At 47.3% G+C, this 17,728-nt stretch overlaps 1 protein-coding gene across 1 annotated transcript; it reads left to right on the forward strand.

Annotated features, from left to right (window-relative positions):
• The first annotated feature begins 5 nt into the window (after window positions 1-5).
• spag17 (sperm associated antigen 17) lies at window positions 6-17,706 on the forward strand. The gene is made up of 47 exons (XM_052058101.1): window positions 6-250; window positions 1,403-1,543; window positions 1,645-1,704; window positions 1,786-1,914; window positions 2,015-2,150; window positions 3,488-3,667; window positions 4,230-4,414; window positions 4,478-4,630; window positions 4,913-4,967; window positions 5,052-5,170; window positions 5,283-5,477; window positions 5,561-5,665; window positions 6,466-6,616; window positions 6,729-6,935; window positions 7,015-7,055; window positions 7,143-7,256; window positions 7,315-7,469; window positions 7,536-7,645; window positions 7,743-7,801; window positions 7,882-8,121; window positions 8,188-8,302; window positions 9,139-9,234; window positions 9,300-9,407; window positions 10,011-10,120; window positions 10,571-10,667; window positions 10,776-10,909; window positions 11,051-11,138; window positions 11,214-11,371; window positions 11,448-11,732; window positions 11,833-11,988; window positions 13,465-13,580; window positions 13,700-13,830; window positions 13,899-14,032; window positions 14,143-14,316; window positions 14,392-14,499; window positions 14,646-14,697; window positions 14,769-14,859; window positions 14,932-14,982; window positions 15,295-15,392; window positions 15,453-15,644; window positions 15,737-15,788; window positions 15,859-15,914; window positions 15,985-16,124; window positions 16,408-16,586; window positions 16,675-16,735; window positions 16,813-16,996; window positions 17,693-17,706. The coding sequence occupies exons 1-47, from the start codon at window positions 140-142 to the stop codon at window positions 17,704-17,706; spliced, it is 5,826 nt and encodes a 1,941-aa protein (XP_051914061.1). The 5' UTR covers window positions 6-139.
• Window positions 17,707-17,728: the final 22 nt, after the last annotated feature.

Here is a 17,728-nt window from a genome sequence, read left to right on the forward strand (position 1 = left end):
CTTCGCGTGTTTCTCGGAATAACTTCCTGTCTTGTTGTCATGGGCGACACGGACGCGGGGAGACTCCACACGGTCGAGTGTGGGAATTTTGGCGTTATTTTGGGTCAAAATTAAATCCCTGGCAATTGACTGAAGCGAAATGCCACCCAAGGGTGCAAAAAAAGGCGCGGCGGCGAAGAAAACCGCCGCCGCACAGGGTCCGGACGTCCAGACTTGGGAGAGTGGTCTCGCCAATGCACAGTTTGACGAGGTGGGCATGATAGCGTCCAGTACTGAATGAATAATGTGTGGAGGATCTGTTCAAACGTTTTGTGTGTAGTTTTCCATTCGGGTGTATCTCAGTCAAAGCTGTTGAAACACGGCTCGTATTTTTCCGTCCGAAAACAATCAAAGTTTGAAAAACTTAATAACGTAAATCACTGTTATTATATACGGCAAGTAAATTGGGGTTCAACAAAATGGACGGCCGCTGTGTGAAGTCATTTTTCTTTGCTGTGAAATGCACGAAAGTCAGTTTTCACAACAGCGAAACTTAAAATTTAGTTGAATTGCCCATCTTAAAATGCTATCGACGTTTGTCGCCTTAAAATTTTAAATTCATCCAGTATTTCATCCAACACCGTGTAGTCATTGCACAGTGTGGACGTGATTGAAACGGGTAAAAAGGAATATATATTTTTTCAAATACTATATACAGTGGTACCTCTACTTACGAACGTCTCTTCACTTCTGAGAGAGAACATGGACTAAAGAGGGCAAAAAACGATAAGGACTCAGTTAAAAGTTAAATGGCCATCATTTTAATTCTTTACCCTATTCTTAGTTTTTTTGCATTATGCCCAATTCTCATTTATTGTGCAATGATCTAACTGTAACATGTATTTGTTAAATATTTTGACGCATTTTTATGCTTTAGGAAACGGTTTTGTCTGAATTTTGGAGGGGGGGGGTGTGTCTTGGAACGAATTAGGGCATTTACATGGAAAACGTGTCTCGTTTACAAAATTTCTAGCTAAGAAATGTCTTCCAAAACCAATTAATTTCATAAGTAGAGGTACCACCGTATTGAATTACAGTCTATCAAACAGCAAGCGTAAAAAAAAATCAAAAACAACAAAAAAGTGTTTTCGCGAAGAAAAATGGGACCTTATATTTCTGTCTTTCCTCGATTAGCGTGAATTTTGAAAATAAGCATCCACTCCACAAGGGAGTGCAAATTCTTCATTAAAGCGTAAATGATTGAAAATTATAAAGGTTTTAGTGCATTGCCGCCACCTGCCCCAGCAACGTCGCCTTGCGGACCCCCCACGGAATGCGCGTGCCAAAAGCCGCTGTTTGTTGTACGTAGTGCTGTTTCTGAAAGCTTTATACGCATAACCGTTCCTTTTCTCCTTCGTCGCAGGACAACTGGCAAGCGTGCGTGTGCTTCTTGGTGGGTCGAAGTCCGGACGACGAGGACCTGATCCGGCTGATGGCTCGGGCCGTGCAGCAACCGCAGCGCAAACTTTTCACCTCGCTCGCTTGGGAGGACACCGAGGCCAAGGTAGCTAACGTGCACGTCGTCGAATCTCACATATGTGCTTGTACGCTCTTTTGAGTCGATCCAAAAATATATCGGCAATTTGTCTCAATGTGTTTGAGCAGATTCGAGAATATGGGAATCCCAAAGCGAAAAAACGTGACGCTTTTCCTCAGTACTACGAGGTTTGTGATCAAAAGACATGAAGTCGCGCGGCACCCTCAACGTCCACCTCTCTCAAAAATTTGCTGCGCCCGCTTGCGCAGGTGACGACGCCCGCCAGGGAGCTGCTCGAGGCCCGCGAGGAGATCCCCGCTGAGCTCATGGCGCAAATAATCAAGTTTATGCTGCTGCAGGTGAAAGACAGCGACCAGCGGAGGCGCAAAACAGAGCAAGTAAGAAAAGTAGATCAAATGTGCTCTTTAGTTTGACGTTTCCTGTTGACTGCTAAGTACGTGTTTTCTTTTGGTTTGTTTTTCTTTGTTGCTACATAAGGTTCGAACCGCTGCTCCTGTCGCCAAAGGAAAAGCCGGAGCGAAAGGCAAAGACAAGAAGGCAAAGGATGAGCCACCTCCTAAACCCAAAACAAAACTTAAACGCAGGGATGATGTCGAACCACCCAAGTACATAGGTAAACATTATTTATTATTGCTACGCTGATTATAATTGTTTACATTGAGCCCTTGCTATTCGCTGGGAAGAGGGACCCTGGAAAAACCACTACATTTGTCAAATTGAAACTCTTCAACTCATTTCAACATTATTCCTAGTCACCGAGACGCCAAAAGAGGGCGGCAAAGCACTACTTTTGTCCAAACGAAACTCCTTGGACTCATGTCAACATAGTTCCTTGGCCGCGAGATTCCAAAAGATGGTGGCAAAGCATGACTTTTGTTTAAATGAAACTCCTCTACTTGTGTCAACATAGTTCCTTGGCACCAAGATGCCACAAAGTGGCGGCTAAGCACTACCTTGGTCTAAACGAAACTCCTTGGACTCATGTCAACATAGTTCCTTGGCCGCGAGATTCCAAAAGATGGTGGCAAAGCATGACTTTTGTTTAAATGAAACTCCTCTACTTGTGTCAACATAGTTCCTTGGCACCAAGATGCCACAAAGTGGCGGCTAAGCACTACCTTGGTCTAAACGAAACTCCTTGGACTCATGTCAACATAGTTCCTTGGCCGCGAGATTCCAAAAGATGGTGGCAAAGCATGACTTTTGTTTAAATGAAACTCCTCTACTTGTGTCAACATAGTTCCTTGGCACCAAGATGCCACAAAGTGGCGGCTAAGCACTACCTTGGTCTAAACGAAACTCCTTGGACTCATGTCAACATAGTTCCTTGGCCGCGAGATTCCAAAAGATGGTGGCAAAGCATGACTTTTGTTTAAATGAAACTCCTCTACTTGTGTCAACATAGTTCCTTGGCACCAAGATGCCACAAAGTGGCGGCTAAGCACTACCTTGGTCTAAACGAAACTCCTTGGACTCATGTCAACATAGTTCCTTGGCCGCGAGATTCCAAAAGATGGTGGCAAAGCATTACTTTTGTTTAAATGAAACTCCTCTGCTTGTGTCAACATAGTTCCTTGGCACCAAGATGCTACAAAGTGGTGGCAAAGCACTACCTTGGTCTAAACGAAACTCCTCTACTTGAGTAATCGTAGTCCGTTGAGGCCCAATCTCAACTTATTTCATAATAGTTGCTTGGCACCGAGGTGTCTAAAAAGATGCAAAAGCACTAGTTTTGTCTCAGTAAAAATCTTTGACTCATGTCAACATAGTTCCTTGGCGCACAAGGTGGTGGCAAAGCACTACCTTTGTCTAAACAAAACTGAATATCAAACAAAAATTCTCCAAGCGTTCACGGAAAGCTATAAAACAATCGAGTATCGGTGCTCGACACTCAGCGCGGACGCAGCCGATGGACCAAAGTGCGTTTTTTTTTTGCTTGTGCCGCCGCAGACGACGAGCCCAACGACGGCCCTCAACATTACATCCTGCTGATGGGCTTCCACCAGCCTCAGCTGGTGGGGACGCTGGATGGCGCCGGCGTGCACGTCGCCAACGTCATCAGGCTGAGCGCCACGCATCCGCCCTGCGAAGAGGACCACGAGGAGGATGAGGAAAACCCCGAGCCCAACGGTGAGCGGGAGGAAATGATTTACTCACTCACTAATAATGTGCCTTTATTTGTTCATCTTATGAATGGATAATGACAAGGAGAGCAATAATAATGATAATAATAATAATAATCATAATAATCATAAATGCTTCTGTTGGCGGCCCGGTGGTCCAGTGGTTAGCACGTCGGCTTCACACTGCAGAGGTACCGGGTTCGATTCCGGCTCCGGCCTCCCTGTGTGGAGTTTGCATGTTCTACCCGGGCCTGCGTGGGTTTTCTCCGGGTGCTCCGGTTTCCTCGCACATTCCAAAAACATGCGTGGCAGGCTGATTGAACACTCTAAATTGTCCCTAGGTGTGCGTGAACGGTTGTTCGTCTCTGTGTGCCCTGCGATTGGCTGGCAACCGATTCAGGGTGTCCCTCGCCTACTGCCCGAAGACGGCTGGGATGGGCTCCAGCACCCCCCGCGACCTTAGTGAGGATTAAGCGGTTCAGAAAATGGATGGATGGATAAATGCTTCTAGCTAAAAATGCAAATGGCCAGCGGAATGTCACTCAATTTAATTTGCCGTCTCCCATCAGCGGATGAAATTGCTGCCGAAGAGGCGAAGGCTGCGCAGGCCAAAGTACTGGACCACTTCTGGGCAGCACTGAGGCAAGTTTTGGACAACGGAGGAGCAAACTCCAGACTGCACAACGTGGCTCAGCTGGAATACGCCGTCCCGGACCCGTTGATGACCTTTGACCGGCAGGATTTCGACTCGGTGGTGCGTCACCGCCCACTTCCTGTGTCTTGGCTTTGGCACTCACGTCTGGCGTTCCGCTCGCAGACGGAGGTGGCGACCCAAATGTTTGACGACGTGGCCAATCTCATCTATGACTGCCTGGACTGGCGCAGGCAGCACCAGCACTACTTGGACAGCGCTAACTTCATACGTGTGCCCTCTGTGGTCTCGGGGCAGGACGCTCCACCACCTGCAGAGGTACGTCACCTTCCGACATCTGTCGCGAGCTCTTTCGAGTACTTTTTTTTTCTCCAAGAACTTAAATACACTTTTTCCTAGCAGTTGTAGTGTTTATCCCGGTTGCACTGCTTGATTTAGCCATTGCTCCATTAAGCGTTTCCAGTTGAGCCACAATACTGCTGCTCGGCTTTTTTTTAAATTTAATTTTATTTTTTTAACCAATCCGATTGACCTTTTCATGCCACGGCTTGCCCGCCAGCTTGCTTTCATCCTCAGATTAATTTTTGTCTTTCCTGCCAGACTGGAGCTACCGTGTCCCCACGTTCGAAGAAACCAGGACGCCCTCCAGCCGCAAGTGAGAGCCTTCCTCTTCTTTGCGGCATCTTCATCCTCGCTTTCATCACAAACCGACCCTGTTGTGGTTTTCTTCTTGACACAGAAAAGCCGCCGTCCTCTCTGACCACCGACGTGGACATGAATCACTACAGCAGCCTCATGGAGCACATCCCGGCCGAGGCCTGCTCCGTGCCGCTCATCTTGCACTGTATGCTGGAACAGGTTTGTGCGCACGCGGGCATTTTTAACGGATCGCATCGTTGCCGCTGTCCGCTGTCCGCTTTGGAAGGCGGGCTTTCGGGGCCCTCCGCCACCGTTTCATCGGTGTGTCCAGGTCGTGTTGTCAAATGAGCAGCCCCCGCCGTCGCAAGCGCCTGACGACTCCGACCCCGAGACCGCTCCCGGTCTGGATCACCACGTGGTGGGCCAAATGCTGCAAAACGTCTTGCCTGAGGTCGAACCAGGGGAAGAGAAGAGAGACTTGCTCTACAGTTTGTTGACCACTGTACAGAGGCAAGAGGACAAGGAGGTATATGAACGGGCATTGTGTCCTCAAAATATTCATACGTCAAGTGTTTGTTTTCATCCTGTCACTTGGCGTTTTGTCTTTAGATGCTTAAGGAACAGTTTCAGGTTGAGGTGTCACCGAGAACACCCGAGCAGCCTGTCATCATCAGACACCATGATGAAAGGGCGCTGCGCTTAATTGGCATAACTGTAAGTCACATTTACATTCATTCATTCATTCATCTTCCGAGCCGCTTGATCCTCACTAGGGTTGTGGGGGGTGCTGGAGCCTATCCCAGCTGTCTTCGGGCAGTAGGCGGGGGGCACCCTGAACCGGTTGCTAACCAATCGCAGGGCACACAGAAACGAACAACCATTCGCACTCACACTCACACCTAGGGACAATTTAGAGTGTCCAATCAGCCTGACGCGCATGTTTTTGGAATGTGGGAGGAAACCGGAGCACCCGGAGAAAACCCACGCAGGCCCGGGGAGAACATGCAAACTCCACACAGGGAGGTCGGAGCTGGAATCGAACCCGGTACCTCCGCACTGTGAAGCCGACGTGCTAACCACTGGACTACCGGGCCGCCTAAGTCACATTTACATACTTTATTTATGTATTTTTTTTACATATTTTCCTTTATTCTCTGTGTGTAAATACCAGAAATTGAGTTTCAGGCCTTACTAATAAAGTGCTAGATGCGTATCGGTTTGCCACTGGGAATTTGCGCTAGCCTGTAATTTAGGCGAGATCATATTAATGAACCTCGTGTGTATTTTTGCTGAATAATTGAACTACTCAAGACAGAAATTTATTGACGCAACTTCATGAAGTGTGTACATGGATGGTGTTGATCCTCTTGATTTGCCGCCATCTTCTGGAATTCTTATGTAATTGCACCTCTATTATGTTTTTTTTTTTTTTGCAAACTTTTTCTTTTCTCCCACAGGGCTTGATCCCTATTTAAATACGACATACTTAATGACTTTTTCTGCGGTCTTAATAGGGGACTCAAGGTTTGGATCCAGCCCAGGAGGAGGCATCCATGATGAAGCAGTCGCCCACGTGGAGGCTCATCAACTCTGTGGCTCAGCGGCGCTCCAACAGCTCCTGCTGGAGGGCCATCAAACAGCAGCTCCAGCGCCAGTGCACCGATGGTCTGATCTAGAAAAGAAATATAAATTTGGATGCTTTAAAAAAATTTTTTTTGGGGGGGGGTGTCTATTTTTATTTTATTTATTTTTTGTGTAACCTACCCGTGACCTGCAGATGAGGTGTCATGGCCGCAGGTGGAGCGCTTCCTTCACCAGAGCGTGTTTGAGAGCATGCAATTGACTGGATTGGATGAAGACGGCGTTCTGGGAAAAGACTGCAGACCTTTAGGAATGGTGCACCATGCCAAAAAACCCCCCGTCAACCCCTGGGACAACCCGTTGTCCTTTGCGAAGCAGAAGCTTCGCAACCAACGCAAGAAATGTGTGTCAGTGCTTCACCCGGTCCATTTTTTTTTTTCAGTTTGTCTTCACTTTGTCACATTTCCTTCTCTCTGCTTTAGCTTCAATGTTTCTCCAAGAAGACTCGACAGATTCTACAGAGGTGTTTGTATTTTCCGAATTATTTCTTTCTCTTTTAAAATTGTTGTCCAGGTGTCACTCATAATTGTTTTTTTCCTCGCACTACCAGATCAGCGAGCGCCTAGTCGCCCGGCTGGACCTGTCTGACATTCAGAGTTGCCGATTGAGGTCTCTGAAGGATTGGCACTACGTTGAACACCACGAGGCGGCCATCTTTCCTCAGGTGAGATCATAATCTCGTGCCTTGTCGGAATCACGTGATCCTTTGTTTTCCGGCACAGGTCCTCCAGTCGGCCGCCCAGCAGTATCGCTGTCTGGACACACTCAGAGGAAGTCATAATAACGTCTTGTACATTTTCTGCCACAATCCCATGAGTTCCAATCGCTTGTGCAAAGAATTCTGGGACGTAGCCATTCATACGGATGTCAAGTTCAGGTACGAGTGGATTTTGATGGATTTGCTTGCAAGCTGATACTTAAAAAAAATTATTTTTTTTTAAAGGACATATTTGGAGCATGTAGCAGACACCATCAGAGACTGGATTGAGAAAGAGGAGCTGAAGAAGCAGGAGTTGGAAAACAACCAAACAAGTCCCGAGCAAGATTCAGAAAGTATAGCTGAGCTTCACACGCGGCTACCGTGTTGTTTGTGATGGAATAAAATGATCTTTCTGTTTTCCTTGAACAAAAAAAAACAACAACATTACAGCTTGCACAGAGGACGATGAGGAGTCACAAGTGGCTTACATCACCAAAAACTCACTCAAAGTTTGTAGCAACTCACACGCACACACAAACCCTCAAGAGCACGCACGTCAAATATATCGAGTTGTCGTTCAAACGGACAGGCCGCCAAGATGGAGGAGGAAAGGTTGAAGGAAGAGGAATCCAAAAAAGGCAAGAAGCCGGCCAAGGCGGCGGGGGGAAAAAAGCAGAATCCGGCCAAGAACGCCAAGTCCGCCGATACCAAGAAAAGCGACAAATCCGCCAACACGGCCAAGAGCAAAACGACCACCAACAGCTCCACGGTGGCCGCCTCCGACCAGTCGCTTTCCATTAAAACGGAAGACAAAGAGGAGGCCGGCAGTGTAAGAGCAACGTGACGAATGTGACAAAATGTTCGGGATGTTCAGCTCTTGGTGCCTCACTTTTAGGGCTTCACGGGCTTCCACATGGATGGAATGTTGGTCCATCTGTCAGGGTCTCTCCAGTACCTCTTTCCTGCGGCTGGGGGAGACGTTACCGTGGAGACCGTCAGCTACGTTGAAGGTAAAAAGTCAATTGCGCAAGCTTTCTTTGATTGGTGACAATTTTATTTAAGCCCTTCCAGCAAGGGATTGAACACAAAATGATTCAGCAACACGTCGACAGCACTCAAGTCACATTTTCTTTCTGAGCCATGTTCCACGACTAGTATTAATGCTGTACTGAGGAGATGAGAGAAGAGTTGATTAGCTGGTGTAAAAAGCCAAAGAGTGCAGAGAACATCGGTGGGATTGGGTGAACATTATAGCCCAGAGGTGGGCAATCTACGCCCCGCGGGCCGAATCCGACCCGTTGGTCTTTTTAATTCGGCCCGCCGAAGGTTGGTCCACAATTAAGGTTCCATGTGAATGATTGCATTCATTTCAATTGGACTTGTAATGACATGCCTTTCACCGCCAGGTGGCGCATTGACTTGAAGTTACAGAACATGTGGGGGGGGGGGGTCGTTTCGACCACCTAGGACCTCTGTATCGGTCTACTTCTACTGGTCTGATCACAACCCATATGCAGCAATGCACAGGCTAAAATAGGTCATCAACAACACTGTTGTCATTTTTTAAAAAGTATATTAATACAGTACTTTCATGCTTTTGTTGTGTTGATGTTTGATATGGACTTTCAACAAATGCAGTTTTTTTAATGTACCATAGCTCGTGCTGACCTGGCCCTTCTGTCAAATTTTCAAAGTCAATGCGGCCGCCCGAGCCAAAAAGTTTCCCCACCCCTGCTATAGCCTGTCTGTCCATCTTATACTGCCCCCAGGTGGCCACACCTGGAAGAGCAGCATTTCAGTGATGTATCTCAACCACTGTCCTTCCGCAAAACGCATGTCACTGTAGGTTCCAGGATGCTGAAAGTGGCCGTGAAGCAAGACGGCCACCACTTCTACACGCACGTCAGCCACGTTGTCCACGCAGCGAGAAATGACGTGAAAGGTAAAGATGCGCAAGAGCTTTGCCGACTTGTTCCCGGCGTCCTACTGACGAGTCCACTCCAAAAGAGCATCCTGTCAAGACGACCGTAGAGACCAGGCGGGGCTTCTCGGCGTTGCTGGATAACGGCGTCCGGGTGTCTTACAGCTTCGAAACACCACCAGAGAAAAGCAAAGGTGCTAAAAATGCTTCGCTGCTGTTAGCTTGTTTGTAGTGTGAAAGGTGACTGCGATTGTCCGTGACTGTAAATATGTCGAACATTCTCAAGAATGTTTTGGCTTCGAATAATAGTATTCCACTACTTTGTATTACATTCCACGTTGATGCCAACTCTAAGAACCGGCAGAACAGCTTATAACATAATAATCCTCACAGGCACATATTCTTTATCCTTGTGCGACTCTGTGTGTGTTATACTGCCCCAAGGTGGCTAAGGGGCGCACTACCAGAAGGAGCGCAACAATGTCTTTTGCATTGAAGTAAAAAAAAAACAAACAGTCCAATTCTTTACATGACTTTGAATGATGTCGTAACGGTACTTTTAAAGTGTTGAGTGCTGTTTTTCCTCCTGAAAAAAACAGAACAAACATTGAAAAAAAAATCACAATACCATGTTTTTGAGTCACAACTCTAATCTGAAGGCACAACTGTATCTTGTATTTTTACCACCATCTTTGAATATCATTTGTCACTAATTTCCTCGACATTCATTCCCCTTGAAAGCTTCCAAGCCGGAATATTAAATATATTATCTGAAAAAAATTCCCACTCCTTGGCAGCCCCACAAGAGAGTCTCAAGGAAACAGAGAAAGGGCATCAAGAGTCGACGGCAGCGGAGCTGACCGACGTCCCAAACGACGACGGCACCCCTGCAGAGGTGCAGGTGTGTGTTATTTTATATTCATTCATTCATTCATCTTCCGAGCCGCTTGATCCTCACTAGGGTCGCGGGGGGTGCTGGAGCCTATCCCAGCTGTCTCCGGGCAGTAGGCGGGGGACACCCTGAATCGGTTGCCAGCCAATCGCAGGGCACACAGAAACGAACAACCTTTCGCACTCACACTCACACCTAGGGACAATTTAGAGTGTTCAATCAGCCTGCCACGCATGTTTTTGGAATGTGGGAGGAAACCGGAGCACCCGGAGAAAACCCACGCAGGCCCGGGGAGAACATGCAAACTCCACACAGGGAGGCCGGAGCTGGAATCGAACCCGGTACCTCTGCACTGTGAAGCCCACGTGCTAACCACTGGACTACCGGGCCGCCTGTTATTTTTTATATATATATATATATATATATATATATATATATATATAATTTTGTGTTTCTTGTGTGTAGCCGTGTGAAAGCCAGCCAGAAGTGTGCCCGAGTCCATTCAACAGCCTCAGCTTGTCTGTCCCTAGTGGCCTACTTGTGCAGTTTATGCGTGAAGAAGGTTAGTGACGTTCTTCCCACCCACCCCCGCCCCCAACCCAGAACAACTCTCACATTTGTTTAACAGATGCAACACCAAATTGTGTGTTTGTCTCATATTTGTCCTCAGAGGACCTGAGTATGCTGGTGCGACTGAGTTTTCACGCCGCAGGCTGCCAGGAGCCTTGTCTGGCCAAAGAGGCGTCTCGCGTCATCACCAGTCAGGGAACCGTGATCCGATACATGAAGGACTCCTCCAGCGAGGTGAACGTGCCGGAATACGCACACTTCTTGGAGTTTTTTTTTTTTTTAAATCATCAACAACATTTTTATTTTTATTTATTTTTCAATTTTAATTTCAGTTATTTTGGTCATTCTGGTTAATTATAACATCCTTGGTCACAGGTGCTCTTTGCAGATGGCACGGTCAGTTCCAGCTTGGATTCCGGTCCAGTGTGGGTACAAGAAATAGAAGAAGTAGAGGCTCCGGATGGCAAGCGACCCACGTTGAACTGAAGACACGCACGCACACACACGCATTTACACACTCTCTCTCTTATGCTTATAGAGCAAAATCCAGAGAACCAAGTGACTTCTCCTCCTCGAGGGTTTTGGGCGACGACGACGCCCTGCGGTACTCGTGTTTGCACCGTCGGTAGCACGCACGAACAGATTCCCGCCTGCGCTCTTCTAACCTACCACACGTCCGACCCGGTCACTCACGAGGTGAGAACGCAGCAGCTGCCGCAGCGGCGGCCACGTTTGCTCGACGGCCTTGGCTTTCATATGGAATGGCTTCCAGACGATGCTGAACCGCGAAGATCTGGTGGTGACGGTGTGGAAGCCGGATGGCTCCGTGAGCATCAATCATGCAGATGGGACGAGAATCACCACCTTCTACCAAGAAAGGCCTCCAAGCGCGGCCGAGGAAGGATGTGTCCCTTGTTCAGAAGCGGACAAAGAGAAGGTGGTGGTGGTGGAGAACGAGGCCTGCGCCACTGTGTTGATGTACCCCGAACGACACGTGGCGGAAATCTGGTTGGCTGATGGGACCGTTATCACCGGGAATAATAACGGAGGGTATCAGGTGGGGTGCTTTTGTTAACACGTATCATTCTGTAATTACTGATTTATTATTTTAAAAAAAATTATGGACTCCTAAATTTTTTTTTTTTTCCCGGTCAAAGGTGGTCCCATCCAGTGTTGGGCTGCTGTACATCCAAAGTGACGGCAAGTGTGTCTACTCCAACAGATCCCCGTGGGGTGGCCTCCCATCTTACATCATGAGTCACACTGACAAAGTGGTCTGTGACATAACGGACCTGGGGGGAAACTACTTTCAGGTGAGTTCTATTTCAGAGTTTGATGGCACAATACATGACGTGCTTGCCATTTCACCATTAAAGGCAGTGGTCCCCAAACTACGACCCGCGGGCAGGTTGTGGCCCGCCTTTACATTTTGCCCGGCCCCCCGAACAATACCAGAGATGCTTTTTGTTGTTTTTGGCTTTTTCTGTTGTCGTTGTTTTGTTGTTGTTTTTTTCCAAGTCTGGCCATGCGATTGATACTTGTACATTCACTAGCAAAACATTCTATTCCACCCTTCTGCAGTCTGTCCCTGATCCGAACCGCCCCCGCCCCCCCAAAAAATAGATAAGTAAATAAATACAATTCGTGATGCAATCCTGTCCAATCATTTAAAAAATGGACGAATGGCGAAATGATTAGGTCAGAGAAAAAAAATTGCTTATTATTTTATTTCCCCTGTCAGAGAAGGGAAAAGTTATTTGGCCCTCGCAGGAAAAAGTTTAAGGACCCCTGATTTAGGGCATGACTGTGCTCAAAGGGAGACACGTTACCAATGTACCGTATTGGCCCGAATATAAGACGGTGTTTTTTTTTTGCATTGAAATCAGACTGAAAAAGTGGGCGTCGTCTTATATTCGGGGTCTAGACGTTATACCCATTCATGACGCGAGGTGGCGCCAGATATCATTGAAGCGAATGCTGAACTTGACTCCCCAGGCCAAAGCAAACCCCTCTCACGAAGAATAGAAATAAAAATAGCGGTAGCACGAAGAAGAAAAATAAAAAATAGTGGTAAGAAAGAAAAGAGAAGAAAATAATAAAAGAGATAACAGAAAACGGAGAAACGTAGCGACAATCTGGAGAAAAGCGGGTCGAAGATCGGCCAGGTTAACAGGCAGCTGAGAAGTTATGATGTCATTTACATTCCAAAAACCAGAAGCCATTCATTTACGAATGTGATGGCACTTTAGTTGACATATTTAAATGTTCAGATATTAAGATTTCAATGAGGCAAAATAACATGCTTTTTCTCTCAAATATATTATCATCATGTGTTTCAGATGTACTGTAATTATTTTCTGTATAAAAATTAATTTGGTGTTCAAAAAGTCTTTTTTCTAACTTGAGTCTTGAAAAAAGAGGGGGTCGTCTTATAATCAGGGCCGTCTTATATTCGGGCCAATACAGTAAATCTGTCAGAACACAGTAACACATGTAGACGGATAATACAGCAATACTCCAGACGTATTTTATTTATCCTCTGTGATAAACGATGAATATTAGGGAGTGGGTTTTTTTTCTCTCATTAAAATTGAAACACATTCCACCCCGAAAATAAAAATTCATTTATTTTTTGAGCGACTGCATTTATATTCATTTCAACAGGGAGACGCGAGCTTTGAGTATTTGCAGTTAAAGGCATGGTCGAGGAATGAATTAAACTCGTCCTTGAAGCCACCACGGTACAGTGCTTCTTTTTAGGGACTACTGCAGGTTGAAACTGTCTTCAGGTGTTCGAAGACGGCCGGGTGACTGCACATGTTGGCCTAGCTCCAAACCCACTGCAAGAGGAAGAGGAAGATGCAGACAAAAGGACGACAGCCATGCCCAGAGACCATTGTCCTAGGTCACACACACACACACACACACACACACACACACACACACACACACACACACACACACACACGGCACTGTGTCAGGGTAATGAATTCTACTTTACCGCTTGCTTGTCTTTGACCGTAGGCTATTCCTGGTGCACGAGGATGGTTCCGGTTCCGAGCTCCTGAGTAGCCAAGCTGTGACAGAGCTGCTGTACCAGGCCAACCTGGACCCCACCGTGGCTCTGGTGAAGGACCCGCTACCAGACACACAAGGTGAGCGGCTGTTGGTCTGATGCCGTACTGGCTGACGTCGCTACAGAGCGTGCCGGGACTCCTTCCAGGTGAGTTTGGCGTCACCGTCTTGAAGCCCGGCCTCGAAAACGTGCGGTCCAAGTGGGTGCACGTGAAGCCGGACCGTACCGCCATACCTCAGAGCTTCCGGAACCGCAGTGGGCACAGGTCCTCCAGTTTTGAGGTCCTGTACGGTGATATCTTCACTTCTGAGCGCCCCAGCTTCGTTTTTCCAGTTCCAACTTGGTTACTCGGCCAATCGCGACCTTTAACTCGCCCCTCTGTCCATCACAGAAGGCTCACATTCCTTTATTTGGGACCACTACGGGGCACGTGACCGGCCCGAAAAAGCGCAGCGCCGACACTGTCGCTGTCCTCAACTGCCCCAAAGTCCTGGAGATCAGGGAACTCTACCAGCACAGGGAATTAAGCCGACGGCTCAGAAACATGGTGGACATGCGACTGAAGGCGAGTACCGACAACACGCAACTTATTTAGCCGATATTAAGACAAATTAATGAATTTTAAAACTTCCCCTTCTAGGAATATATTGAGAGTTTGATGGAGAAGGCACAGCGGTCGGCTGACGTGATGCTCAAGGAGCCTCGGACGGAAGGGGAGCGAGCCCAGGCTGGGATTCTGCTGAGTCAGGTGCCATTAGCTTGATGCTAACATATAATCCGAAACATGATAGATGGGCTAACAGAAACTAGCATAGATCTTACACCACTACTTGTGATACGTCATCACTCGCTGTCCGAGACAAAGTATGCTAAAAGGACTTTGTCCCTTTTAAGTCTATTACAGAGGAAGACAAAGAAACCTGCAGCGTCACAAAAAGGACCCCAGGTAAAAGGAGTCCCTGAATCTTGCCTGAATCGAATGTGACTTTGTCTCATTGGCCGCGTGTCTGTCTGCAGGGGACATTGGCAGTCTGTACAACAAGGCCGTGCAAGCTCCGGTCGAGATGTCGGACAATCTCAACGATCCCGCGATGATGGGCCGTCTCAGGTGGAGGCCATTTTGGTGCTTGACTTGATGTCTTTGGGATTTCATCCTTCTATAGTAATTTTTTTTTTGCAGCTGCACCAGCATCAAGGAGTCAAAGTGGACAAGCACACTAGAACAATACAGGTCAGGACTCACGACGGTCCACTCATGGTGCTCATCTTTTCAAGTCAAGTCTAGTTTGCTTGTGTAGCCCTTCATTACAAAAGATCAGCGATGGCGCTACACTGGGGCGAGGGGTCGTTAATAGTTTCATCAGAAGTCGGTGTAGCCTCCAGTTAAGCCACTCCAGCATTTTATGCAATATACTAAAATATATTTATACATCATTTATTTTAAAAATCTTGGAGCCGTTCCGGCGGGGTGGAGAGAGGTGAAGCGGAGGTAAAACAGGCCAAAAGTTATATTGACGTTTATCTGTACCCATGTGGTCCTTAGACAGGAGCTGTACGAAGTGAAGGCTTGCATCGAGGCGCTGAGGAAGAAGATCATTGTGCCGTACTTTCACCCGGAAAATATCTCATTACACCAGGAAAGTGTTTAACGAGACTTCACTTGTCATCATCGCTGTTCGACGACAATCAAAATGAATAGTTGACTCATAGAGGGTACGTTAGTGTTTACTTGCACTTTGATTGTGTTCCAGAATCATCATCTCCACGGAAGTCCAGAAAATAGGAGGCCAATCTTGAGCGATCCAACCTTCAGCGAGTCGGACGATACGGAAGAAGCCTTCCAGAGGGACATCCGACTAGAAGAGTCTCGTAAATCCGCGGGATTATATCACTGTTAGATTCTTTGAATCTTTCCGAATGATGATTTCTGGATGCATCGTGTGCTGCTCCCCTCACAAAAACATGTATTGCGTTTTCTGATCTAGATGACATTGTAGCGCCACGGCTCTCGGAACCGAGACCTTCTTATTCTGCCAGGTTTGCCAGTCAGACTGTCAGGTCACCTCATAAGAAGAAGCTAACGTAAGCCGTCTGTGTCCATGCTCAGTTACGCAACCGTGAGGAGCAGCAGGACGCCTGGCATCACACCTCCAACTGCACCAGGTACTCCCTCGTGAATTTCAGCGGCAACTTCCATATGAATATGACTCGAGAGTGCGCTGTATGTCCATAGCGGCTCTTGGTTGTCGGCCGGACTCCTCCAGGCTTCGGAAGTCGGTCCATGTGAATGTAATCGGGGAGCCCAGGCGGACGAACGTCAGACTTCCACCTTCGATCACCAGCTCCAAACCCTTCAGTGTGCCCAATCATCACGTAAGACAGACGCTGGCCCGTCCGGGTCACACCCGGATCACTTCACTGCCTCGCAGATCGCTGGGATTTAGGAAACCCCGAGAGCTGTTAGCAGAGCACGACCGTGGCGGTTGCTAGCACTGTTCATTTCAGTGAGGCATCAACTTCAAACTATTAGCACCTTTAGCATCGGTAAAGTTGGCGTGTCGACTAGTTGACTCAGTCGCTAGTCGACTCTGGGGGGGAAGAAAAACTGCTTTGGCTCAGTTTATTATTATTATTATTTTTTTAAATCCATCCCCAGTTCCGCTCTGTGGAGGAGCCAGTGCGGCGCAGGTGTCGCACCATTTCACTGGCTGACCCGAATGTTATAACCAGAGGCTTTGAGCTGCGCCCGTCCAGTGTCGATTTTGGCTGGCAAAGGGATGGCACGTTCTCACTCGTCACGGTGGTCATGAAGAATGTGGGCGTCGACACCTGCAGGTGAGACGGCGCCAAAGCGTCGCCTTCCAACGTGGCGTCGAGCTCGCGCTCGCTACCTGCTAGCTCGCCCGCTCGGCTTCTCTTCCAGGTTCCACGTGAAACAGCCTCCGATCTCATCAGGCCTACGTGTCAAGTACCAGCCGGGACCTGTAAGTTGAAAAACGATGATGTGAGCGCTTCCTTAAACTCATGCGCTCTGTCCGTCTCTCTTTTTGCGTCTGTCTAGGTGCCGGCAGGTTTGCATGTTGAGCTGAGTATCGAGCTGTATGCCATGTGCGAGGCGCACGAGGGCTACATGGATCCCGCCAAGTACATCACCCAGGACATTATCATCCCCACGGAGACCGACATCCTCTTTTTGCCTGTCACGGCCAATATCCTTCGAATATGTGGGGCCCGACACCATCCAAGTTTAACCCTCGTAGTCCACCGCTTGCGATAAATATAAAATTATGTCTTAGAATCAAAGGCAAAGGCATTCAGAAAAACACGAGAGAGCTGAAACGTATGGGGGGGTTCTAAAATGGCCGAAATTTCATGTCGTCACCGGCTGATAATTCTCAGGCATTGCAGCAATAATAAAAAAGGTTTTGATTCCGTAATCTTCACAATTGACATATTTTGCACCACAGAGACCCATTATAATTCATATTTTTGAATGCATCGTAAACCTAACGTGTAAACATGCATTTCACGCGATTTTTACGTCAATCGCTTTGTTTTCGCTTGGACAGACGTATGCATGCCACATTGTTGGGTTGAGGTCATTCCAATTGTGCAACTTTTAGGTGGCGCCAGAGGATCGCAAATGAGTTTGCCTTTTTGCAGGAGGCTTCAAACCAATGCATTTTACATGAACATGTCCGGTCGGGATTGTTAGTAGGGTTTGGTTGGGACCTCCAGGCACAATTTTTTTTTTTCCTTTTGCAAAAAATAAAGAATAAAAAATCCCAAAGAACTAATAAAAACTATATATGTATGGATAGCACAGATGCCTCTGAACATTTTGAGTGTTTGAAAAAAATAAAAAGAATGTTTGTATAACACAAAATACATCATTACAAAAATTGTAAAATGCGTAACTTAGGGTTTTTTTTCATTTGAAGGACCCAAGGGTTAAACATGTACATTGTGAAGGGCAC

Source organism: Hippocampus zosterae, chromosome 1 (genome assembly GCF_025434085.1).
Source record: "Hippocampus zosterae strain Florida chromosome 1, ASM2543408v3, whole genome shotgun sequence".
Lineage (NCBI taxonomy): Eukaryota > Metazoa > Chordata > Actinopteri > Syngnathiformes > Syngnathidae > Hippocampus > Hippocampus zosterae.